Below are 25,039 nucleotides of genomic sequence, written 5' to 3'. Positions count from 1 at the left end.
AGGTTGTCTCTCTTCTCTTGTTTATGTGTTCAGCACTGTTTTTAACATCAGCTCTGTTGTTTCCTCTACGAGGGGTCTCTTTGTCTTATCCTGCTGCTGCAGCATGGCAGTTATTCTGTAATGTGACCTGCAGCACTACTGAGCTATAGCTTAGTCTCCTCTGATGGTACAGTCAAATTCACGACACCGCGCCCTCCTTTTGTTTACATTTCTAATGGAGGGAGAGCTTTACTGGTACACCCGCAGTCAGTGTTGCCTGTATATACATTTTTTTTTCTTTCTTCTTTCTGTATTGTATATTTATATCATTTTGTTATTGTAAAAATTGTAACTATATTGTGAGAATAAAATACTTCTTGTAGAGAAAAGTAGGCTGTGAGTTTATGTTGTCACTACAGTAGCTGTATTATGTCAAACTACACTGGTGGACTGAGGCCCTCTGGTGGTTGTACGGTGAACAGGCCACACTGCTGACTGATAAACTCCCAGTGCACAACATGAGGAAAATATGCAATATGTGATAACGCTGAATATATCGTGATAATGATAAATAAACAGATATTAAAGTGTACTCAGTTCTGCTTTTCTGCTGCTTTCAGTCTTCTGCTAAAATACAACTAATTGCTTGTTGAATAAAGAAAATGAAAGGAAATTATTTCCAACATTCTTTATTGAACAAATTAAACTCAACACAAAAAGCACCTATAATAAAAATAACAACAATAATAATAATAAAAAGTTAGTGCAGTTTTCAACTGATACTCTCAACTAACTAAAATAATCCCTGAGTGCAATACCGCAGTCTTTTACGAGTTGACATCGCGATAACGATTAAGAAAAAAAAACGATATCTTGTGAATCCCTACTTCCAATTCTGTCATGTTTTATTTCTTAACTTGGGAGTAGACTTCTGCAATTGGAAAACAATCCAGTGTGTCCTTTCCCTCTTATTTGTACGGTGTATTTTTGTGTGAAATCGTGTTATTTGTAGGGGACTATTTGCAGCCACAGATTAATACACATTTATAGCAGCAGGCGACGTGTGTGGGGCTGACTCAAAATACACAGGAATGAAGAAATAAATTAATTCAAAGCCTATTGCTCCTTTATGGAGCATAGGCCGTTGACCACAGTCCGCCAGAGTCTTTTGTCCTTCCTCTCCAGTTGTTTCCATGTCAGCCCGCTCTGTTTGATGTCCGTGTCAAGGTCCCTGCACCAGGTGTTCTTGGGCCGGCCTCTTCTTTTTCTGCCAGAGATCATTGTTGCTGATTGTACCTGGCCAGTGGATGTTTAAGATATATACATAGTATTGGTTTTAATGTTAGAGTTGAAGAAATAAATAGCACAAGTTAATTTATAATACATTTTAGACAATAATGGAGCTCTAAGCTAAACATTTATCATCTTTTCATCTCCAGCATTGAAATCTTGCCTCAAACAGAACTGTTTATTTCAGCACTACGTAGTGTCTCTCTTAATCTCTTTGTGAGTGTCAACAGACGGAAATGAGAACTCCCTCTTGCAAGAAATAAGAAGGTGGACCGTCTGATTTATTTGCATATTGTTGTGGTTGCATGCTTCAGTATGCCTTTTACCCAGCGCTGACTGAAGTTACTTAAGAGCGATGTGTTGGTGCTTTTAGTTGTGGATGCCTGGCAGAGTAGTGCTGCTTTAACCCCCTGCATGCTGTGGCTGTTTTCATCAGGTGATGTCCAGTAGGGCTGGGCAATATGGAGTCAATCGATATATATCAGTATTGCAAAGATATTGTAAGGTTGATAATTGGTGCTTTCCCAAATATTTACACAAGTTTTTGATAAGCAATGTGGATATAATGACTAAGTGTAAAAGGCAAATAATAGAACAGCTAGAAGCAGTCTGGTAAGTTGAGAAAAAGACATTTTACTGTAATGCAGCCTTTAAAACGAGATAAAGACAACTCCAATGCCATGTTATGATATCCAAAATCTAAGACGATATTGATATTATATCGATTTACTGCCCAGCAAGCACAAATAATTGGGGCTGCAACTAACAATTATTTTAATTATTGATTAATCTATTGATTATTTTCTCTATATTTGGTCGAAAACATCAGAAAACAATAAAAAAGAATTCATTAGTAAATCTCATTGTTTTGAAAAAAATAATTCTCATTCGATAATTGAGCCAAAGCGAATGAGAAAAACTTTTTTTATTATTATGGGCATGGATGTCATTTTGTGGCACATTTTCTGTTCACTGTATAAGACTTTACATGAAACCTCAAAGGGGACTTTTCCGTTTACAGTACTAATAATAATACATTGCTACACAAATGCATTTACTGTAGACACAAATGTGCATATCCTGTTTCCGTGTATTGTAGCCTACAGTATTGACTTTTCCCAGTAAACTTTTACCTGCCGTTGAAATGGTAATCTAAACAGCTCAGTCCGATACACAACAGCCTTCAGGTAGATAAAACTGGCCTCCTGGTATAAGTACAGTAAGCAGTCAGTGTCAACATAAAGTAGAACCAAACAGAGATTTGCATATAAAAAACATTTCCAGGGTTGAGCGCTGTGGTGAAAAAACATCTGAACATTTTGACCAGTACGGCTCACACGATGACAAAACAAGTTTTCATTCTGGTGCCAATTTACTGACATGTTTTTTTGCAAACATGTAATAGAGTTGTGATGTCCCATCAAATGGTTGTGAAAATTGCACTCACAGTTTACAGAAAGTTAAAGGGACTGTATGTACGTTTTTACACATACAGTATAAACATTTTTTAATTGTTTTTTTATTGCCAATGTATGAACAGGTTGTAACCTAACCTAAAAAATTAGACCTTCCGCGACTTTCTGGGTTTCCTCTATCAGCCTGCAGACTGCTTTTAATGTGAAGAGTGTGGGATGTTTTTTCTGGGAAAATCCAATGGATGTGCATACTCACGAGTGTCTTTACTCTCTTCAGCTCCGGTACATGGCTAACTGTGTGCAACCATAACGTTCGGTTAGAAATTCAGACACAAACTCTACAGAAGCACAAAAAAAACAAAGTTCTATCTAGTGAAGTCTGTTTGCAAAACAGGAATGTGAACGACGTCGGAGGAAAACTAGGATCATCATCGACTGGGCCTTCGATTCATGGAGGGAATTTTGATTTGTTTGGATTTGGGCATCAAAACGGACCCCGAGCTGGCACAATTCCTATTGGACAGGTAAGCTAACATTACTGCCAAGCATGTGAAATATACAGTGAGATTGTGGTTTTAGCTGGCTAACGTTAATCAACATGATGCAGGACAGGACGCTGACTGTTGTTGACTTAATGGCCACAGGTGTCATGCCAACAGTGTGTAACAGTTCAGGAGATCTATGAGTGGAAATGGAATATAATATTCATAACTATGTTTTCATTAGTGTACGATCACATGAAACTAAGAATAATTGTTTTCGTTACCTTAGAATGAGCCGTTTATATCTACATAAGGAGTGTTTTGTGTTTTTTACGTGAACCTGAAGGCCACCGTAGTTCTCCGACATGAGGATTTGTCGGCATGAACCTCAGAGTGCAAAATCGTAGTATATACCACCAACCGCGGTCTGACTTCCGTTGCTCCTTAAGTAGTGTTATTGTAGTAAGGAGGCCTCTGAGCGAGGTGAACGGCGTTACCACGGTTTTGCACTTGGTGATTCACGTTATCGCAGTCTTGAGCAGAGGGTGGTACTCAGCTGGTTGCAACTTCACCACTAGATGCCGCCAAATCCTACACACTGTACCTTTTAACAAAAACAGTTCTTTATGTTAAATGTTGGAAAAAACAAGCACCCTTACAAGAATTTTGCCTAAATTAAATTGCGGCAAACATTTTTATTTAAATGAAAAGTGCACCAGTATGGTTATCGATACTGAAACTCGGGAAGTGGCACGAGTATCGAACATGTCAAACAACACCAAGCCCTAATCCTGATAATAAGTTGCTTTCATATAAATGTTTGTTGTCTAAAAAGAAACCCTCCAAATGTAGCTTTCAAACCCCCCTAATGTTCAAGTTTACCATCTTGTTTCAGTTGTCCCTAAAAAACAGAACATATGTGAATGAAATTAGTTCTTAATGTTAAATGTGTGGGCTGTTAGAAGTTATTTTGGGTTCAGTGTTACGGTTCTCTTCTTCCCCTGATTTGCCTGTGTGGTGACAGACAGACAGCCCACCCACTTTCTGCAGACACTTCTTCTTCTTCTCCTTGTTCACAACACATTCATGCCTGCAGACAGATTTAGACGTACTTGTGTGTGGACATCAGCATTCGAAATATTTAGTTTCTTCTGCATGTCATCATGCGCTGGTTGCTGGCTGGATGCTGTGGGCTCGCTTTGATCAGTATCTCAGGTAATCTCTTGCTTATATGATCAATTTAATTAATGACGTATAAATGTTAAAGGATAATGCAACAATTACAGTCTTTGTGCTAAATATTAACATTAGTAACATGTTATTACAGCTTTTTTTATTCACCTAATCATTTCATAATGCTTTACGTTGTCATTTAATTGTACTTTTTTATGGCTCTTTACCCACAGCTACAATGCCAACAGGTGTTTTGCATGTTATTTTTGACTCCACAATACCATTACTTCCTGGCCATCTGCGGGGAAAGAGGAAGTTGTCTTCTGAGACAAAGACTTCTTATTTTAATATACTGTGTATATACAGTTTACCTACTGTGGACCATGTTATCTCATTTAATCAACTGACCATCAGGTTACTTTATTTCAGATCTGCAATCTGTTTTTAGAGAAAGATATTGGAGATAGAAGAAAACTAAAATGGTAAACATTAAAAACAAAGCATTATATAAACTATGAATTGATGTGTACATGATGCAGCTTTAGGTTGGATTAACCAGTGCATTAACTCTATTATCCTCCGCCTTGTCCTACATATACGTTTATACAAAACAATTCTTTTCACTGCCTGATGGGGATGAACACACGACTACTAATCCTGATTAGTAGTACGATTATCTGATTTAATCTAGGGCTGCAACTAATGATTATTTTGATCACGAGTAATCTGACTTTTTAGATAAATAGATTACTTGTTTCGTCTATGAAATGTGAGGATGAAAAGTGGCCGTAAAAACTTCCCAGAGCCAAAGGTGACTTGTTTTATCGAATTAAAAGACTAAATATTCAATTTACAGTCAGGAAAGCAGTCAACCTTGACATTTGAGAGGCTGGAATAAGCAGATTTTTGCTTGATAAATGACCTCAAATATTGTTAAAATGGTTTTTGATACATTTTCTATCAATCGACTGATCGATTTGTATTTTAAGCATTAGATTAGACCATTAAAGAGCACCTGGTTAGCTCAGTTGGTAGAGCGGGCGCCCATGTAACAGGCCTCAGTCCTGACTGCGGTGGCCCGGGGTTCGAATCTGGCCTGTGGCCAATTTCTGCATCCACTCTCTCTCTCTCCCCCCTTTCCAAGACTCTATCCACTGTCAATAAAATGCTTAAAAAATGCCCCCAAAATATAACTTAAAAAAAAAAAAAATTAGACCATCAATGAATAATGCATCGCTGGTCCATGATAACTCAATGTTGTTGTCTCCCCCTACAATAACAGCATGGTGTTGATTGATTAGTCAGAAAGGTATTAATTTATGTCATTTATCGAGTAAAAAAGCCAGATATTCTTTGTTTGCAGGCTCTCAAATATAACAATTTGCTGTTTTTCTGTGTTTTATGTCTTTTTTAAAGTTTATATCTTTGACACATTCTTGCACATTTATGTAGTAGGTATGCTAATATCAGTGTACTAGTAGTATACTTAAAAGCGTACTGCTTTAATACTTCTTGGGACTAAATTGGCCCACTTTTTAGTTTATAAAAGTATACGTTTAAGTGTACTTTAAGTTTAAGAATAGTAAACTTTGACTACACAACTAGTTTACATTAGTTTTATACTTGTAAGTATACTACTTCAATACTTCTTTTTAGTTTTTAAAAGTATACTTTAAGTGAAAGTATTGTACTGATAGTTTACTAGTTTTATACTGGTAGCCCACTTTTTAATTATAACTCTGTAAACTACTAGTATAATATTTTTTTTATACTGCAAGTATACTTGATTATATGTGTAGCCCACTTTATAGTTTATGAAAGTGCACTTTGAAGTATATTCAATAAACTACTGGTTAAATAGTTTTTATACTACAAGTATATTAACTTTTGTTAAGTATATCTTGATCAAAAGATTAAGTACAAGTTAGACTTTTCTGTATACTTGTCAGTACGAGCCAAGTATAGTATACTTTTGTTAATTATATCTCTGATAAGTACATAAAAAGTAAACTGAATGTATACTCTTATTTTAAGTTTAAAAGAAGTATACTAATAGCACACTTGAATAAACTTTTGCATCATCTGCATACATGTAATATTTACAGTAACTGCTGCTGTAACTGTTTCACGATGTCCCCTCAGCGGCCCTAAACCCCGCACCTAAGGTCAACCAGAAGCCCCGGTTCTACGGTGTGAAAACCAAACACAATGTGGGCATTTACTGTCTATCCACCGAGAAACACTCCGAGGTGGAGTGGTACCGCGCCGATAAGTACGACGTGAACGCTACACTCAGAGAGAAGATAAAGGCAGAAAAAAGGTTTGCATTTCATGACAGCCATCTGAACCCAAACTCCTTCCTCTTAATCCGTGAAGTGGTCATAGAGGACAGCAAAGTGTACTTCTGCAAGTTAAACAACACGTGGGGACCTGGGACTGAACTGCAAGTTGTCAGTAAGTAGCTGGGACAATATATGTCTTGTGCAAACCTATACAGATACATGATGCAATGATCATTTATTGATGCACTTTTTAAAAACACACATCTTTCCTCTCACAGGACCCATTGACGTTCCCCAGGCAGAGTACAGGAGCAAGATGAAGGATGCTCTCATCATCCTCCAGGGCCTAATATTGGCTATGTGCATTGCTGCTTTTGTGCTACGCAGACGACAACAGGTGAGCAGCACGATGACCAAAACACTTTGTTTTACCAGACCGCACTGCTGAGTTTATAGATAGATAGATTCAATTGAGGTAGTTAATAAGGCAAAATACCCTAAAAAAACATAAATAATCAGTAGTAACATTGAGAACATAGACTGAACTAAAACTAAAACCACACTCTCCAAGTTAATCGTTGCTGGTGAATTGCACCTGTAATGTTAGCTCTCCTGCATTGATTGGCTTAATCAAATCCACCTCAGTACCATCTGTAACTGTATTTGTAAAGCTATTAATACAACATTTGGAAATGCCTACACATTCAACAAGATCTAACTATATGTGCAAGTGTAAAGATACCAACTGTTTTACGCTTATCTGTCTGTCTGTCTGTCTGTGGACAGATTTGGTGTCACGGCTGGTGTAATCCCATCTCAAGATGGTCTCTAGTTTGCATTACTGTTGATAAGTTAACAGAGCTGCTCAAGCTGAAAGATAACATTTACCAAATTTAGTTCCACGTATGAAGTTACGGTAATCCTTTTTTACCAGTTTCCGCTCCAGTGCGGCTTCCATAGCAACAGATCTGATAGTCTTTAACCTCCATAAATGCTATAAGTTCCTCAATGTACTTTTCCCTCCTTCCTTTTCATTTAAAGATGTTTAACAGGTGTTGTTACAACCAAAAACTACACACCTTTTAGCCGTTTTTCAATCCAGTTTGAAGCAGCAAAGCTCTTGACTAGATGGATCCACGGTCTAACCAACGTTAGCTACTTCACGTCGTCATTTTGAACGGTTAACGTTACCTAAAAACGCCAAAACCTAATTTGTTTTGTGTTCATATTTGTTCATTTTAGGTGCAGTATGTACAGTGTGTTTAACAATAGCTGGTGTTAACTCTTTAATGTTCTCTGTTTCATTTATTCTTTATATTTTAACAGATGGACAAGAAGGACTGCATATATGAGGAGCCTGAAATTGATCACATCTATGAGGTTTGTTATATGCCTTCATTTTACAGTTCATCAAAGACCAGTGGTGGAAGAAGTACTCAGATCCTTAAGTAAAAGTACTAATACCACACTGTACAAATACTCCACTACAGCCTAAAAGTCTTGATTTCAAAACCTTTACAAACTTAGTGAAACTTCCTTAAAGTTTCAAAAGTAAAAGTATGGATTGTGCAGTAAAATGTTCTCTTTCAGTGTTTTACTATAATATCTGATGTTAAACTAGCCGACAGCATATAAAAGGAGTTAAAAAAAACATTTACAGTGGTAAAATGCAACATAGACATTAATGCAGCAGTAATATTAATGTCTATGTTGCATTTTACCACTGTAAATGTTTTTTTAACTCCTTTTATATGCTGTCGGCTAGTTTAATCTACAGAAATGCATCATATTCTATAAGATTATCATATGTAGCGTCACAACAGGTGTCAGAAAAACAGCTCTGTTTTCAGTTTTGTGACGATGCATCTTCCAGCTGATCCAAAAGGCTTTTTTAAAGAGTTTATTTATCTTAAAAAGGAGAAGATTTTCCTCAACACATAAAGGAACATTTCATCCTTCAGTTTATCACAAACATTCAAAATCAACACATCTGGAGATACATACAGACAGGGTCATTTATTTTTGCCGTATGTGGTCATTTAGTGGTTGTATTTGTGAAGACCTTGTCACGCTTCACAGCTGTTTGTTTTTTTACATAAAAGTACATGGACACGCACAGTCTCCTTGCACCACTGAGCTCATAACCTCAATTTTATCTTGGTCTGTCTCTGTTTTGTTTCATTTATAAACATACAGTAAACTTTTGTTTGCTTTTTTGGAAGAATAATAACTTTGGAGAGTAGCATTTGTGAGTTGTAAAATTAAATATATTGCTTTAGTCTTGTAAAAATATTTTTTTATGTACCACCTTTCATACAAAAATTGCAGCTCAGAGGAAGCAGACAACCTTAATGCATGGACCAATACAATCATAAATGGAGTTTAAAGTATAATAATTAAATATAGTAGAACCTTCTAGGTATAAACTCTTGACTTCCTGGTACATCCTGCACAAGCTGGTATTGATTTATACACCATTTGGGAGACATTGCAAGCCTTCTTGTAAGAAAAGCATGAAGAAGCTTCTCTGTTAAAGAGAGAAAATGTCTTATGTGTTTTTTAAATGACAGAATGCTGTTTTAACTGGAAAGTTAGAGCCAAATAAACGTGGATTAAATGTGAGATAAGATAATTAGTTAATTGTGAGCACAGTTTCTCTGTAGGTCAACTCTCCATCTTTCAATGCTATAACAGTCAGAAGTATCAGAGGATGTTAATATATATAATATGAAAGATATTTAAATGTCAACTGCTCTGCTGTGACATTTAGCAGCTGCATATCTTTATCTTTTGAGTCATCTCTGAGTCACTGAATATGCAAATTAAAGCTGTACCCACATGCCCAAATAAATGCATAAACTGTACTTTAACTATGATTCCTCAAAGCCTCATGGGACTCATAGATATACATATTAACTGACTTAAAACTGACTTGTTTCCATCTCTCAGGGTTTGGCGATTGAGACTTGTGAAGGAGGTCTGTATGAGGAACTCACTGTGTACGCCGAGGCTGAAGGAACTGAGGCCCCGTGGGAGTGAGACCGCCTCACAATAACTTACAGGTTCTTGATTGTAAAAGTACAAATTATAGAATACTTTGTTAAAGAGATAGTCCAGGTGTTTTGAAGTGGGGTTGTATGAGGTAGTTATACATAGTCAGTGTATGACCTACAGTAGATGACGGTCAGCACGCCCCCAGCTTGGACAAACAGACAGGAGTACGGGCACAAGAGCAAAGCAATGTACAGCTGTGGACGGGGACAGCAGCAAAACATATTTTAGACACCTACAAAAAAATCAATATCAGTTTAAGTGTTCACTATATTTAGAATATTCTTACTGCTTTACCTTGCTTTCAGACAGCTATACAGTCAGTGTTTCTGACTCGGAACTGATGCCGTTGAATCCATCTATGCTCTCGCCATCGCAACCAGACTCCATTGAAAGAGACAGTAATTTTACCTCGCAGAACACGGGGGTTGCTGGTCTACCGCTGCCTCGATCGGTTAGTTTGTTTGTGTTATTGTGTGACTTTGGTTAGTTTGGATTCACCAAAGTCACACAAATCACCCCACAAAAAGCTTCCTTCTTTTCGTCAAAGACATGATGATTTTAATGTCCTTTTCATGGTCGCTCTGTTTGTAACGTCCTCATGACACCAGGAACTGAAGCTGTTAGCTATGTTCTCTCCAAAGCCACCAGACTCCTTGGACAAAATATTTTAATTTTTTTTTTACTTCTACTTAACACTTACTGCTGCCTCAATCAGGTAGTTTGTTTGTGTTATTATGCGACTTTGGTGAATTCGAACTAACACTTTAAAACACCAAAGTCACACATTAACACAAACAAACTAACCGATCGAGGCAGCGGTAGACTCCTGTGTTCTGCGAGGTAAAATTACTGTTTTTGTCAATGGAGTCTGGTGGCTTTGACGAGAAAATAGATAACGGCTTCAGTTCCCCGTTAGAAAGGGCTGTTTGACGGCAAGATAAAGCGGAGAAAATATTCTAAATATAGCGTACACTTAGACTGGTGTTGATTTTTTTAAGTGAGCTTCTCTTTTAGTTGGCTAAAATACATTTTGCTGCTGCCCCCGTCCACATCAGTACATCGCTTTGCTTTCGTAACTCCTGTCTGTTTCTCCAAACTGGGAGCATGCCGACCGTCTGTAGGTAGCACACTGACTATAGATAAGAACATCATACAACCCCACTACAAAACACCTGAACTATCGCTTTAAGAGACCTTAGTGGAGATTTGTCATTTTCTTCTGGTACTTATTTGTGTATAAATTTGCAACAGCATACTTATTCTAAAACGCTTGCTATATGCGCTGTCGATTTTATGCTATTTAGTAACACTGGAGTGAACAAATCAGATGTGATCTAAAGGAACCATTCTACAATTCAGACTCGACAGCTTTTCAGCTGACATTTTTGGTGCTTCAAGAGGCTTTTTTTGTTTTTAAATGAAAAGCAATATTATTTCATAATCTTTGACTTGAGAGTTTGATATCTATTTTATGTAAATGTGACAGTGTGAGTATCAGAGCCTGAACAGGGCTTCGCTTGTTGTTTGATTATATGAAAGATCTGTTTATGTAACAGGAATAAAAACAATACAAACATTAACATTTGCTGGAGAAAGTCTTATTTTTATTGGCTTTTACAGGTAACAAAATATCAAACTTAAAGGTCTTATTGATAACATTTTTATGTTGACGAATATTTAAAAAAAATAAAAAATAAAACATCCACAGAGCCTTTAGAAAGGTGCTGAATAAAAGTATGGCTTTTCCTGAAAAATTATTATAATTCTGAATTCAACATTTAAAAAAATTTGGCGGGTCCAAAATTAATGTTTTGTTTATCTCTGTGTAAGATATCTGACGTTTGGTTCCCACAAGTGAGCCAGTACTAAAACGACGTTGGTATCTCTGGGTCTTCAGTTAGTGTGGGAAAAAAAACCCAGATAAATAGCTGAGATTGACGGTAAGTGCCTGGCAACGACTTGTTGGGATGTAAATGCAATGGCACGGGGGAGGGAGAATGAGACATCTAGTGGCTGAATGTTATCAATGTTATCAATACCTTTAAATAAATAAACAAGTTGATCAACAACATATTAATATAAAAAATGCTGGTTGTGTAGAATATCAACCGATCAATAAATACATGAGTAAAGAAACAGCTCAGTACATAAATAAGCAATAAATAGATAAATTAATGAATTAATCAGAGAGATTTTAGTTGGTGAGTAGAGATGTGCATCCCTTTTGTTTATGTAACAGGAATAAAAACAATAAACATATTCACATTTGCTGTAAGAAATATAATTTTTATTGACTATAACAAAAGAAATATAGAAAAATATAAAATTTTGATCAAAGCAAAGTAAAAAAAATAAGCATGTTGATCAAATACATGATCAATAAATACACAAATAACTCAATAATTTAATAAATAAATATGTTAATAAATAGATAATAATAATAAGCTAATAAATGAACACATTGGTAATGTGACAGAGAGATTTTAGTTGGTGAGTACAGACAAAGCCAGCTGGTCTGCTCTCGTCAGATGGGTTTTCATTTCCTTCCTGATCAGCTCCCAGGATTCAGCACTGTGGCCCTGCACACACAACAACACCAGCATTAGAGATAGATAGATAGATAGATAGATAGATGGATAGATAGATAGATAGACTTACCATTCGCTCCAGGACATGGTGTGAGAGTCTCTTGAAATACATTTGCAGCTTCTTGTTCTTCTTCTTGTTGCTCTGACTCCCAATCTAAATTCATTACAAGAAAATAAATATTTAACATGCTTTATATTTCACCTGTCATGTATTCACAGACCTGTAAAGCTGTCAGGACTTCAGAGTAACAGAGATCACGTTGATGAAGTTTATGCAAAAGTTCAGACAGGAAGACCCTCATAACCTTCCTGTCTCTATACTCCTTTCACCACAACCACTAGTGTCTAGACTCCAGGGTGGTGAGGATATACCTAATCTCATCAAGGCATCATTACCCCCTTTGATATATTATGTCACAGTGGAGTCTAATCTCTAATTTCTATATTCTTCTTATCATGCATCATGTAGTAAATTATTTTTCAATGAATACAGGATGTCTCTCCTGATTGAATTACTACCAGTTATGCTCTCTACTCACACAGGCGTGGAGGCCGTCAGCCTGCTGGGTCACAACAATGAGAAAGTGCTCCACTGTGTTCTCCTCCCATGATGCAGAGCTGTGATCCTCCTCAAACAGGGAGACCATCTCCTCCAGGATCTGAACTGTGAAACTCAGTTTGTCCTCAGCCTGGAAGAATAACAACAATCACAATATAAAAACACATTTATGACACTTTTTTTTAAATATTTATTGCAGAGGTTGAGGAAGACTTACTGAAGCTTTGGAGGCCTGGCTGTACAGATCATTAGGGAAGTCCACTTCAGCCTCCTCAGTGGTGTTAGTGGAATTATTAGCCTGCATCACACAAACACACATCATGAAGTAAACAGACAGTAAAGTAAACTCACTGAATGATTTTAAAGAAGTCCACTTACCATAGCATCTATTAGATTCAGAGAGTTCAGACTGTGCTGACTGAATTTATGATCCATCCATCTGCAGCTCAGTGAGGAGGCTGAACTGAACACACTGACAGACATGAGACACACTAACAACATCCTGCTGAGCATCTTTAAAAAAGAGACTGGTTGTCTTTGTGTTGGAGCAAATAGAGATATATTAGTCTTGTGAAGTAGTTGATGTGTTGGAGCAGAGCTGCAGAGCCTCATTTATACTGCAGGACTCACCTATTTCACTTTCCTCACCTACACCTGGTGCTGCTGCTGCTGCTGCTGTGGGGCTTTCAGCGGTCAAAGTCAACCTCAAGTCACAGAGATGTTTAATGTCACTCACATTTCAGTTTCTAATTAGTGTCTTCATGGGAAAAAAATCTCCCACAATAAAAGCATAAACCAATATCACAGTGAAGCTAAAATATCACGCATTTTAAATACATATTAAAAAGGTCTTCTGTATTGTAAAAACAGAAAATGCATATTATAGAATACCTAAAAGACAACAATTCACTATAAATACTATTACAATTGTTTACTATTCGATATTGGAAAATGATGGGATTATTATAGGAATATTAAAGCGAGTTTTAAAAAACAAATAGAAAATTGTAGACACCCCAAATTATTTGTGATATGACTGATTTTAATAGGATGATGATCTGGGGCTATTTCAACATTTATTTAGATATTTTGCAGATTTCATCTCCAAGTCTGCACACTCTCCATTAGGCCTACTATTTAAAGAAAAAAATAATAAATAAATAAATAAATAAATAAATATAAAAATAAAAATATATATAAAAATAATATTAATTCTTCTATTGTCATAATTGCATCATTGGTTCTGTGTGGACTCATAATAATCCTGATTCAGCAGGTCTAACATGATGAAGCTTTGATTGAGTCCACTAGGTGATAAAAAGGGAAGTTCCCAAACAGAGAAAATGAAAGCTGCTAGTGACCGCGGCCTCGAGCTGTGACGCTCGTTCATGTGAACCTGCAGTGACATTTCACCTTGTTTTATTGAGAACTATAATATAATGGAGGCTTTAAACATGAGAACCAGACAGGGGGATTCTCCTTCACTGGTCAATGCATCTACAGATTATCTAAACAATAGCTGTTCATTTACAGCAGGATTTCAACAGTATTAACCTGTTATTGCTAAAAACAGTGCTTTACTGTTAATACAAAAGAAAACCTGTTAAATTACGCTCATAGGCCGTTTTTTAACTGAACTATAATGCATTCTTAAAAACAGCACTTTACTGCTGATCAGCTGTCTAAAGTATCATCAATAACAGTTTCATGCAGTATTTCTTTAATTCTGGGACCTGATCTGCACATGTGAGGCTTGTACATTGTACATGATTGTAAAATCAGTGAATTAGCTTTATTGTTCTTCACTCACATGTTGTTCTGGTTTGCATGCTGTGCTTGTAGCCAGCTACAGACAGACATTTTGGGAGAAGTGTCAACAAGTCTATTATAGCCTTTTTCCTAACAAGTGCCTTTAATTGTATTTAGTGTGACTATTCCTATGTCTGTAACCTGCTAAGTCTATTCATCTAGGAATAAAATAATGTTTATTAAAATGTATGTAAAAAATACAACCTAAATAGTGCATTAAAACAAATCAGTAAGATAATGTAAAAGAAAAGTTAAAAACAGCTATATAATGTATCTTTAGACAGTAAATTAACTGTAAAATACTGTGAAATTAATAAAAAAACAACCAGTTCAAACTGTATTTTTCATTAACAGTACAAAGCTGTAAATTTCAGCGACAGTATAATAATGTTAATTTTACATAAAGGCAACCCTGCTGCCAGTTCTTTACTGTTATTTTACTGGGAAATTCTTAACAGTGTACATGATAAATAAATACACAAATAACTAAATTAAAAAAAAAACATACATTTAAAAAATAGACAGCATGCAATCAAATCAATGAACATTGTGATTTTCACACGGCAGTCTGATGACGTCACATGTCACGTCACGCAGGCCGCAGCACTTCCGTTTTCACTCTGCATGGAGGAGCGCTTTCTGTTTGTGTTTGTGGATGCTGCAGTCAAATCTACACTTTTAATTATGAATAATAAATGTTATTAAACCAAAAATAGGCTGAAGAAAAGTCGTTTTTTTAACGCATATTTTTTGCATCGCAGGGAGATCCTGCAGACTGAATTAAAACTAAATAAATACATATAATAATGATATAACAATAATAATAATAATAATAATAATAATAACAAGAAGAAGAAGCAGAAGAAGAAGAAGAAGAATGATATTATAAGAAGAAGAAGAAGAAGATGAAGAAGAATGTATTGCCTCAAATATCCAAAATGCAAAACAAGTTAAGTTAATAACAAAACAAGTTCATAATAAATAAATGTAAAAAAAATAAAAAAATAAATAAAATAATTATCAGCAACACGGATTTCATTCAAGAAAAACGAATTATGTGTACTTTAAAAATTGCCATAAATATTCCCATTTTACTCTCAAAATGATCCCTATCGAACAAAATCAATGTGATGCTGAATAATGAGCTGTGTTTATGCTTTTATTCTATTATAGGAATTTTCTATGTGGCATTTCTGTGTTTAAAAACAATTTTCTATTTAGCCTTAAAAATCGCAATCATTTTCCTATAATAATCCCATAATTTCCAATATCGAATAATAAACAATTGTAATAATATTAATAGAGAATTGTTTGTCTTTGTGTTTTTTAAGGTATTCTATTATACATTTACTATGTTAATCAAATGCGTGATATTTTAGCTTCGCTGTGATATTGGTTTATGCTTTTATTGTGGGAGATTTTTTTCCCATTAAGACACTAATTAGAAACTGAAATGTGAGTGACATTAAACATCTCTGTGACTTGAGGTTGACTTTGACCACTGAAAGCCCCACAGCAGCAGCAGCAGCAGCAGCAGGTGTAGGTGTGGAAAGTGAAATAGGTGAGTCCTGCAGTATAAATGAGGCTCTGCAGCTCTGCTTCAACACATCAACTACTTCACAAGACTAATATCTCTATTTGCATCCACACAAAGACAACTAGTCTCTTTTTTAAAGATGCTCAGCAGGATGTTGTTAGTGTGCCTCATGTCTGTCAGTGTGTTCAGTTCAGCCTCCTCACTGAGCTGCAGATGGATGGATCATAAATTCAGTCAGCACAGTCTGAACTCTCTGAATCTAATAGATGCTATGGTAAGTGGACTTCTTTAAAATCATTCAGTGAGTTTACTTTACTGTCTGTTTACTTCATGATGTGTGTTTGTGTGATGCAGGCTAATAATTCCACTAACACCACTGAGGAGGCTGAAGTGGACTTCCCTAATGATCTGTACAGCCAGGCCTCCAAAGCTTCAGTAAGTCTTCCTCAACCTTTGCAATAAATATTAAAAAGTGTTATAAATGTGTTCCTATAATGTGATTGATGTTGTTCTTCCAGGCTGAGGACAAACTGAGTTTCACAGTTCAGATCCTGGAGGAGATGGTCTCCCTGTTTGAGGAGGATCACAGCTCTGCATCATGGGAGGAGAACACAGTGGAGCACTTTCTCATTGTTGTGACCCAGCAGGCTGACGGCCTCCACGCCTGTGTGAGTAGAGAACATAACTGGTAGTAACAACATGCAACACGTGTAGTTAGATCTCTGTTACTCTGAAGTCCTGACAGCTTTACAGCTCTGTGAATACATGACAGGTGACTAAAGCGTGATCAATATTTATTTTCTTGTAATGAATTTAGATTGGGAGTCACAGCAACAAGAAGAAGAACAAGAAGCTGCAAATGTATTTCAAGAGACTCTCACACCATGTCCTGGAGCGAATGGTAAGTCTATCTATCTATCTATCTATCTATCTATCTATCTGTCTATCCGTCTATCCATCTATCCATCTATCCACCTATCCACCTATATACCTATCTATCTATCTATCTATCTATCTATCTATCTATCTATCTATCTATCTGTCTATCTATCTATCTCTAATGCTGGTGTTGTTGTGTGTGCAGGGCCACAGTGCTGAATCCTGGGAGCTGATCAGGAAGGAAATGAAAACCCATCTGACGAGAGCAGACCAGCTGGCTTTGTCTGTACTCACCAACTAAAATCTCTCTGTCACATTACCAATGTGTTCATTTATTAGCTTACATGCAGTCTATTTATTTATTTATCTATTTATTAATTAAATTATTGAGTTGTGTGTGTATTTATTGATCATGTATTTGATCAACATGCTTTGCTTTGAGCAAAATTTATGTTTTTTTATGTTATAGTCAATAAAAAATATTTATTCCAGCAAATGTGAATATGATTATTGTTTTTATTCTTGTTACATAAACAAAAGGGACGTATCTTTTTTTCTTTATATTTTGTATTCTATGGATATATTTCTTTAGTGTTGACATGTACATTTTATTTAATGTTCCTGTTCATTACTTGGATAACCTGCTGTGGAACACAATAATTTCCCAATTTTGGGATCTATCTATTTAGCCAGGCAATAAAACAAACATACTGTGTATATTAACTGCTGCAATACGATCAGTTTTATCACTTTGCTTTCACATTCAGTGCTGCACAAGTAGCTAAAACTAAACATGTCTGTAATCTGTTCAGTCTGACCTGTGAGACTAAATTTTGTGTTTGATGTAAACTGATTATTATCAGCCAGAGACGGCATCCTTTTAATATGTGCAGCTTGAAAACTTAATTCCTGCAGTCTTAGAGCAGATACGTAGTAGTATAGCCAGTGTATCACCTGTACCATTTATTCCATACTGCCAGTGGTGGAAGAAGTACTCCGATCTTTTACTCACATGTAAGTCAAATTAGCAGTACCACAGTAATTATTTTGTAGAAATATATCCATAGAATACAAAATATAAAGAATATAGGAATACACTTTAAATATACCTGACTACTAAAACTAGCATAACAAAATCCAAATTAAAAACATATAATAACCCACTATATAAATTAGCAAGTGTGCAATAACATACTATATACATAAGCAAAGTGTGCAAATTACAATGTTTTGTTCTTTAATAAAAAATAATTGAGGTAGTAAATGTGCAAATGTAGATGTGGAAAGTTCAACATGTGCAAGAATATTACAGACTAAAACAGAATGGAGTGTGTTATGTTTTGATATGTGAAATAGTGTAAACTTTGTGATGGAAGACACATTTTAGATAAATCTGATAATAAAGTGACAAATCAGATGAATACAGAAACAAAAACTGACTCAGTAGCTGCAGGTATTTTTGTGTTTGCTGTGTCTGGGTTAGATAAGAGTGGTATTACGATGCCTATTTAGCCGTAGTGAAAGAACAAAGAGGCCTTAAGTATCTGTTAAAGAACTGATATTTAAAAAGTTTAAACTTGTACTTGTTCACTCATATTAATATTCAGGTTTAATTCTCTGTCCTGATGATTTACTGTCATATGTACCTTCAGTAGGTGGAAGTACCTTGAGAGGTATTACTATAGAAACACACGTTCCTGCCTGTTGTTTGATTTAACTCATTAAAAACAAAAAAATATACGTCCCTTTTGTTTATGTAACAAGAATAAAAAAACAATAATCATATTCACATTTGCTGGAATAAATATTTTTTATTGATTATAACATTAAAAAAAACAATTTTGCTCAAAGCAAAACATGTTGATTAAATACATGAGCAATAAATACACACACAACTCAATCATTTATTTAATAAATATGTTAATAAATAGATAAATAAATAAATAGACTGCATGTTAGCTAATAAATGAACACATTGGTAATGTGACAGAGAGATTTTAGTTGGTGAGTACAGACAAAGCCAGCTGGTCTGCTCTCATCAGATGGGTTTTCATTTCCTTCCTGATCAGCTCCCAGGATTCAGCACTGTGGCCCTGCACACACAACAACACCAGCTTTAGGGATAGATAGATAAATAGATAGATAGATAAATGGATGGATGGATGGATGGATGGATAGATGGATAGACGGACAGACGGACAGATAGATAGATAGATAGATAGATAGATAGATAGATAGATAGATGGATAGATGGATAGACTTACCATTCGCTCCAGGACATGGTGTGAGAGTCTCTTGAAATACATTTGCAGCTTCTTGTTCTTCTTCTTGTTGCTCTGACTCCCAATCTAAATTCATTACAAGAAAAGAAATATTTAACATGCTTTATTCACCTGTCATGTATTCACAGAGCTGTAAAGCTGTCAGGACTTCAGAGTAACAGAGATATAACTACACGTGTTGCATGTTGTTACTGCCAGTTATGCTCTCTACTCACACAGGAGTGGAGGCCGTCAGCCTGCTGGGTCACAACAATGAGAAAGTGCTCCACTGTGTTCTCCTCCCATGATGCAGAGCTGTGATCCTCCTCAAACAGGGAGACCATCTCCTCCAGGATCTGAACTGTGAAACTCAGTTTGTCCTCAGCCTGGAAGAACAACATCAATCACATTATAGGAACACATTTATGACATTTTTTTATTTTTAAATATTTATTGCAAAGGTTGAGGAAGACTTACTGAAGCTTTGGAGGCCTGGCTGTACAGATCATTAGGGAAGTCCACTTCAGCCTCCTCAGTGGTGTTAGTGGAATTATTAGCCTGCATCACACAAACACACATCATGAAGTAAACAGACAGTAAAGTAAACTCACTGAATGATTTTAAAGAAGTCCACTTACCATAGCATCTATTAGATTCAGAGAGTTCAGACTGTGCTGACTGAATTTATGATCCATCCATCTGCAGCTCAGTGAGGAGGCTGAACTGAACACACTGATAGACATGAGACACACTAACAACATCCTGCTGAGCATCTTTAAAAAAGAGACTGGTTGTCTTTGTGTTGGAGCAAATAGAGATATTAGTCTTGTGAAGTAGTTGATGTGTTGGAGCAGAGCTGCAGAGCCTCATTTATACTGCAGGACTCACCTATTTCACTTTCCACACCTACACCTGCTGCTGCTGCTGTGGGTTTTTCAGCGCCACAGTTTTAAACAACATTTCCAGGGGGTTTCTGGTTCCTGTTCTACAGCATTCCAGGTTGTGGCTTTTATCGAAAAGGACTTAATTTACATCTGGGGCGGGACAGCAATTTGCATTTATAAATGCTGATGTTCCGGCATCTCAGGCAACTTGGAGCTTTTCACCACCTTGTTGCTGAACTGCGCCTTGATGGAGAAAAACACCTGAAGTATTTCAGAATGATAAATATAAGTAAAGTGGTTTTTATTATTATTATAAAACAAAGCAAAATAAACAGTTTCGTTATTTGTTAACCTTTAGAAAACGAAAATTATTATTAAATATCTTTAAAAAAATTAAATAACACCTCTAAAAGAAAGAACAATAAAGTTACGTAGTGTTTGTTGAGAGAGAGAGAGAGAGAGAGAGAGAGAGAGAGAGAATCGAAAAATACTGCCCATCACCTGATGTTCTTATAACCTATTAACCCAGTCTATTATATTTATAGCATATGTAGGGTTTCTGCTATGACTACTACAGTGTTTACCAAATTAAAAGCCTGTACTATATTAACTTGATGGAAACCTGCAAGTACACCACTGCTTTATTTAGAGTATTTCAGAATAAAAGCATTGTGTTAACGAATGCATGATTCTGTGCACTAAAAACGCTAGAGGCCTTTTATTTTGAAATCTAGATAGGAAGTGTAAAATATACAGCATTTATAATGCAAATTGCTGTCCCGCCCCAGATGTAAATTAAGTCGTTTTCGATAAAAGCCGCAACCTGGAATGCTGTAGAACAGGAACCCGAAACCCCCTGGAAATGTTGTTTAAAACTGTGCCAGTCAAAGTGAAGAGGGATTGCTGTAGGCTCTCTCTTACTACTAATGTATTTATTTATTTTTTTGTATTAATATATAGCCCACAGAAATCCCTCTTCACTGTCAATGAAGAGGGATTTATATATATATATATATATATATATATATATATATATATATATATATAGCCCATAGAAATCCCTCTTCACTGTCAGTGAAGAGGGATTTATATATATATCCCTCTTCACTGACAGAAAAGAGGGATTTATATGGGCTATATATTAATATTTATGTATGAATTTATTTGCTTGTTTTTAATAATATTTACAAATTACCACACAGTTCTTACCCTTTTTTGTCTTAAATAAATATAAATCACGTTTATTATGAAGTTTAATGGCCATTAAAAGGCAAACTCTATGTAGAAAGAAAGGGCTGTCAGCAACAGCAAAAACACAGCTGACAGGTAGCTGAGACGCTCCCGAGACGTGGGTAACTCGCGTCTAGTGTGAACACCCTAGGTGGGCATGACGCGGCCACGACGTGACGCTGCATTCAGGCGAGCCTGAAGCGCGCAGTGTGGCCCGAGCGTAAGTCTTGTGAAGTAGTTGATGTGTTGGAGCAGAGCTGCAGAGCCTCATTTATACTGCAGGACGCACCTACAGTATTTCATTTTCCTCACCTACACCTGCTGCTGCTGCTGCTGCTGCTGCTGCTGTGGGGCTTTCAGCGGTCAAAGTCAACCTCAAGTCACAAAGTCAACCTCAAGTCACAGAGATGTTTAATGTCACTCACATTTCAGTTTCTAATTAGTGTCTTCATGGGAAAAAAATCTCCCACAATAAAACCATAAACCAATATCACAGTGAAGCTAAAATATCACGCATTTAAATACATATTAAAAAGGTCTTCTGTATTGTAAAAACAGAAAATGCATATTATAGAATACCTAAAAGACAACAATTCACTATAAATAATATTACAATTGTTTACTATTCGATATTGGAAAATGATGGGATTATTATAGGAATATTAAAGCGAGTTTTAAAAAACAAATAGAAAATTGTAGACACCCCAAATTAATTGTGATATGACTGATTTTAATAGGATGATGATCTGGGGCTATTTCAACATTTCTTTTTTTTTTTGCAGATTTCATCTCCAAGTCTGCACACTCTCCATTAGGCCTACTATTTAAAGAAAAAAAAAAAAAAAAAAAAAAATAAAAATATATATAAAAATAATATTAATTCTTCTATTGTCATAATTGCATCATTGGTTCTGTGTGGACTCATAATAATCCTGATTCAGCAGGTCTAACATGATGAAGCTTTGATTGAGTCCACTAGGTGATAAAAAGGGAAGTTCCCAAACAGAGAAAATGAAAGCTGCTAGTGACCGCGGCCTCGAGCTGTGACACTCGTTCATGTGAACCTGCAGTGACATTTCACCTTGTTTTATTGAGAACTATAATATAATGGAGGCTTTAAACATGAGAACCAGACAGGGGGATTCTCCTTCACTGGTCAATGCATCTACAGATTATCTAAACAATAGCTGTTCATTTACAGCAGGATTTCAACAGTATTAACCTGTTATTGCTAAAAACAGTGCTTTACTGTTAATACAAAAGAAAACCTGTTAAATTACGCTCATAGGCCGTTTCTTAACTGAACTATAATGCATTCTTAAAAAACATCACTTTACTGCTGATCAACTGTCTAAAGTATCATCAGTAACAGTTTCATGCAGTATTTCTTTAATTCTGGGACCTGATCTTCTCATGTGAGGCTTGTACATTGTACATGATTGTAAAATCAGTGAATTAGCTTTATTGTTCTTCACTCACATGTTGTTCTGGTTTGCATTCTGTGCTTGTAGCCAGCTACAGACAGACATTTTGGGAGAAGTATCAACAAGTCTATTATAGCCTTTTTCCTAACAAGTGCCTTTAATTGTATTTAGTGTGACTATTCCTATGTCTGTAACCTGCTAAGTCTATTCATCTAGGAATAAAATAATGTTTATTAAAATGTATGTAAAAAATACAACCTAAATAGTGCATTAAAACAAATCAGTAAGATAATGTAAAAGAAAAGTTAAAAACAGCTATATAATGTATCTTTAGACAGTAAATTAACTGTAAAATACTGTGAAATTAATAAAAAAACAACCAGTTCAAACTGTATTTTTCATTAACAGTACAAAGCTGTAAATTTCAGCGACAGTATAATAATGTTAATTTTACATAAAGGCAACCCTGCTGCCAGTTCTTTACTGTTATTTTACTGGGAAATTCTTAACAGTGTACATGATCAGTAAATACACAAATAACTAAATAAAAAAAAAAACATACATTTAAAAAATAGACAGCATGCAATCAAATCAATGAACATTGTGATTTTCACACGGCAGTCTGATGACGTCACATGTCACGTCACGCAGGCCGCAGCACTTCCGTTTTCACTCTGCATGGAGGAGCGCTTTCTGTTTGTGTTTGTGGATGCTGCAGTCAAATCTACACTTTTAATTATGAATAATAAAGAATAATAATAATAATAATAATAATAATAATTTCTTGCCTCAAATATCCAAATGCAAAACAAGTTAAATAACCTATCTTAATTAATACATTTAAAAAATAAAGCTTAATCAGTGACACGGATTTCATTAAAAAAAAACTAATTCTGTGTCCTTTAAAATCGCCATAAATATTCCCATGTTACTCTCAAAATGTTCCCTATCGAACAAAATCTGTGTGATGTTGAATACTGAGCTGTGTTTTTGCTTTTATTCTATAATATGAGTTTTCTATGTGGCTTTTTTAAAAAACTTTACAATTTTCTATTTGGCCTTAAAAATCGCAATAATATTCCTATAATAATCCCATAATTTCCAATATCGAATGGTTAACAATAATAATATTATAAATAGTTTTTTTTTAAGTATTTATGCATTTACTATGTTATTAAAATGCGTGATATTTTAGCTGTGCTGTGATATTTGTTTATGCTTTATTGTGGGAGATATTTTTTTTCTCATTAAGACACTAATTAGAAACTGAAATGTGAGTGACATTAAACATGTCTGTAAATTGAGGTTGACTTTGACCGCTGAAAGCCCCACAGCAGCAGCAGCAGGTGTAGGTGAGGAAAGTGAAATAGGTGCGTCCTGCAGTATAAATGAGGCTCTGCAGCTCTGCTCCAACACATCAACTACTTCACAAGACTAATATCTCTATTTGCTCCACACAAAGACAACCAGTCTCTTTTTTAAAGATGCTCAGCAGGATGTTGTTAGTGTGCCTCATGTCTGTCAGTGTGTTCAGTTCAGCCTCCTCACTGAGCTGCAGATGGATGGATCATAAATTCAGTCAGCACAGTCTGAACTCTCTGAATCTAATAGATGCTATGGTAAGTGGACTTCTTTAAAATCATTCAGTGAGTTTACTTTACTGTCTGTTTACTTCATGATGTGTGTTTGTGTGATGCAGGCTAATAATTCCACTAACACCACTGAGGAGGCTGAAGTGGACTTCCCTAATGATCTGTACAGACAGGCCTCCAAAGCTTCAGTAAGTCTTCCTCAACCTTTGCAATAAATATTAAAAAGTGTTATAAATGTGTTCCTATAATGTGATTGATGTTGTTCTTCCAGGCTGAGGACAAACTGAGTTTCACAGTTCAGATCCTGGAGGAGATGGTCTCCCTGTTTGAGGAGGATCACAGCTCTGCATCATGGGAGGAGAACACAGTGGAGCACTTTCTCATTGTTGTGACCCGGCAGGCTGACGGCCTCCACGCCTGTGTGAGTAGAGAGCATAACTGGCAGTAACAACATGCAACACGTGTAGTTAGATCTCTGTTACTCTGAAGTCCTGACAGCTTTACAGGTCTGTGAATACATGACAGGTGACTAAAGCGTGATCAATATTTATTTTCTTGTAATGAATTTAGATTGGGAGTCAGAGCAACAAGAAGAAGAACA

General features: G+C 35.8%; 5 protein-coding genes across 5 annotated transcripts in view; 3 read left to right on the top strand and 2 right to left on the bottom strand.

Moving 5' to 3' along the window:
- Window positions 1-4,223: 4,223 nt before the first annotated feature.
- cd79b (CD79b molecule, immunoglobulin-associated beta) lies at window positions 4,224-9,848 on the top strand. The gene is made up of 5 exons (XM_037754242.1): window positions 4,224-4,381; window positions 6,482-6,793; window positions 6,900-7,018; window positions 7,948-8,001; window positions 9,571-9,848. Exons 1-5 carry the CDS (start codon window positions 4,330-4,332, stop codon window positions 9,658-9,660), a joined length of 627 nt encoding a protein of 208 aa, XP_037610170.1. The 5' UTR covers window positions 4,224-4,329; the 3' UTR covers window positions 9,661-9,848.
- A 2,281-nt stretch (window positions 9,849-12,129) lies between these two features.
- On the bottom strand, window positions 12,130-13,335 carry LOC119479649 (interferon a3-like). The gene is made up of 5 exons (XM_037755472.1): window positions 13,201-13,335; window positions 13,040-13,120; window positions 12,803-12,952; window positions 12,334-12,417; window positions 12,130-12,254 (listed from the first exon to the last, which is right to left on the bottom strand). Exons 1-5 carry the CDS (start codon window positions 13,333-13,335, stop codon window positions 12,159-12,161), a joined length of 546 nt encoding a protein of 181 aa, XP_037611400.1. The 3' UTR covers window positions 12,130-12,158.
- A 2,934-nt stretch (window positions 13,336-16,269) lies between these two features.
- Window positions 16,270-17,348, top strand: LOC119479645 (interferon a3-like). The gene is made up of 5 exons (XM_037755453.1): window positions 16,270-16,442; window positions 16,523-16,603; window positions 16,687-16,836; window positions 16,986-17,069; window positions 17,253-17,348. The coding sequence occupies exons 1-5, from the start codon at window positions 16,308-16,310 to the stop codon at window positions 17,346-17,348; spliced, it is 546 nt and encodes a 181-aa protein (XP_037611381.1). The 5' UTR covers window positions 16,270-16,307.
- A 1,696-nt stretch (window positions 17,349-19,044) lies between these two features.
- LOC119479644 (interferon a3-like) lies at window positions 19,045-20,096 on the bottom strand. Its single transcript, XM_037755452.1, has 5 exons — window positions 19,947-20,096; window positions 19,786-19,866; window positions 19,545-19,694; window positions 19,312-19,395; window positions 19,045-19,140 (listed from the first exon to the last, which is right to left on the bottom strand). The coding sequence occupies exons 1-5, from the start codon at window positions 20,079-20,081 to the stop codon at window positions 19,045-19,047; spliced, it is 546 nt and encodes a 181-aa protein (XP_037611380.1). The 5' UTR covers window positions 20,082-20,096.
- A 4,234-nt stretch (window positions 20,097-24,330) lies between these two features.
- LOC119479402 (interferon a3-like) overlaps window positions 24,331-25,039 on the top strand; it is a 1,174-nt gene continuing 465 nt past the window's right edge. Inside the window, exons 1-4 of the mRNA XM_037754947.1 lie at window positions 24,331-24,465; window positions 24,546-24,626; window positions 24,710-24,859; window positions 25,009-25,039. The exon at window positions 25,009-25,039 is cut by the window's right edge and continues 53 nt beyond it. Coding sequence (XP_037610875.1) covers window positions 24,331-24,465; window positions 24,546-24,626; window positions 24,710-24,859; window positions 25,009-25,039 — 397 coding nt within the window. The remainder of the gene's footprint in view (window positions 24,466-24,545; window positions 24,627-24,709; window positions 24,860-25,008) is intronic.

The sequence above is a fragment of the Sebastes umbrosus genome, chromosome 20 (genome assembly GCF_015220745.1).
Source record: "Sebastes umbrosus isolate fSebUmb1 chromosome 20, fSebUmb1.pri, whole genome shotgun sequence".
NCBI lineage: Eukaryota > Metazoa > Chordata > Actinopteri > Perciformes > Sebastidae > Sebastes > Sebastes umbrosus.
The sequence above is the reverse complement of the archived record's forward strand: the minus strand, read 5'-3'. Positions and strand labels throughout refer to the sequence as shown.

What these genes read in the sequence shown, in the direction of transcription:
- LOC119479644 (XM_037755452.1), bottom strand. Translation starts at nt 20,081, where the DNA reads ATGCTCAGCAGGATGTTGTTAGTGTGTCTCATGTCTATCAGTGTGTTC. An exon ending in TGAATCTAATAGATGCTATG is followed by an intron (nt 19,867 to 19,946) that starts GTAAGTGGACTT and finishes TGTGTGATGCAG; the next exon opens with GCTAATAATTCCACTAACAC. An exon ending in GCCAGGCCTCCAAAGCTTCA is followed by an intron (nt 19,695 to 19,785) that starts GTAAGTCTTCCT and finishes TTGTTCTTCCAG; the next exon opens with GCTGAGGACAAACTGAGTTT.
- LOC119479649 (XM_037755472.1), bottom strand. Translation starts at nt 13,335, where the DNA reads ATGCTCAGCAGGATGTTGTTAGTGTGTCTCATGTCTGTCAGTGTGTTC. An exon ending in TGAATCTAATAGATGCTATG is followed by an intron (nt 13,121 to 13,200) that starts GTAAGTGGACTT and finishes TGTGTGATGCAG; the next exon opens with GCTAATAATTCCACTAACAC. An exon ending in ACCATGTCCTGGAGCGAATG is followed by an intron (nt 12,255 to 12,333) that starts GTAAGTCTATCT and finishes TTGTGTGTGCAG; the next exon opens with GGCCACAGTGCTGAATCCTG.
- cd79b (XM_037754242.1), top strand. Translation starts at nt 4,330, where the DNA reads ATGCGCTGGTTGCTGGCTGGATGCTGTGGGCTCGCTTTGATCAGTATC. An exon ending in CGCTTTGATCAGTATCTCAG is followed by an intron (nt 4,382 to 6,481) that starts GTAATCTCTTGC and finishes ATGTCCCCTCAG; the next exon opens with CGGCCCTAAACCCCGCACCT. An exon ending in AAATTGATCACATCTATGAG is followed by an intron (nt 8,002 to 9,570) that starts GTTTGTTATATG and finishes TCCATCTCTCAG; the next exon opens with GGTTTGGCGATTGAGACTTG.
- LOC119479645 (XM_037755453.1), top strand. Translation starts at nt 16,308, where the DNA reads ATGCTCAGCAGGATGTTGTTAGTGTGCCTCATGTCTGTCAGTGTGTTC. An exon ending in GCCAGGCCTCCAAAGCTTCA is followed by an intron (nt 16,604 to 16,686) that starts GTAAGTCTTCCT and finishes TTGTTCTTCCAG; the next exon opens with GCTGAGGACAAACTGAGTTT. An exon ending in ACCATGTCCTGGAGCGAATG is followed by an intron (nt 17,070 to 17,252) that starts GTAAGTCTATCT and finishes TTGTGTGTGCAG; the next exon opens with GGCCACAGTGCTGAATCCTG.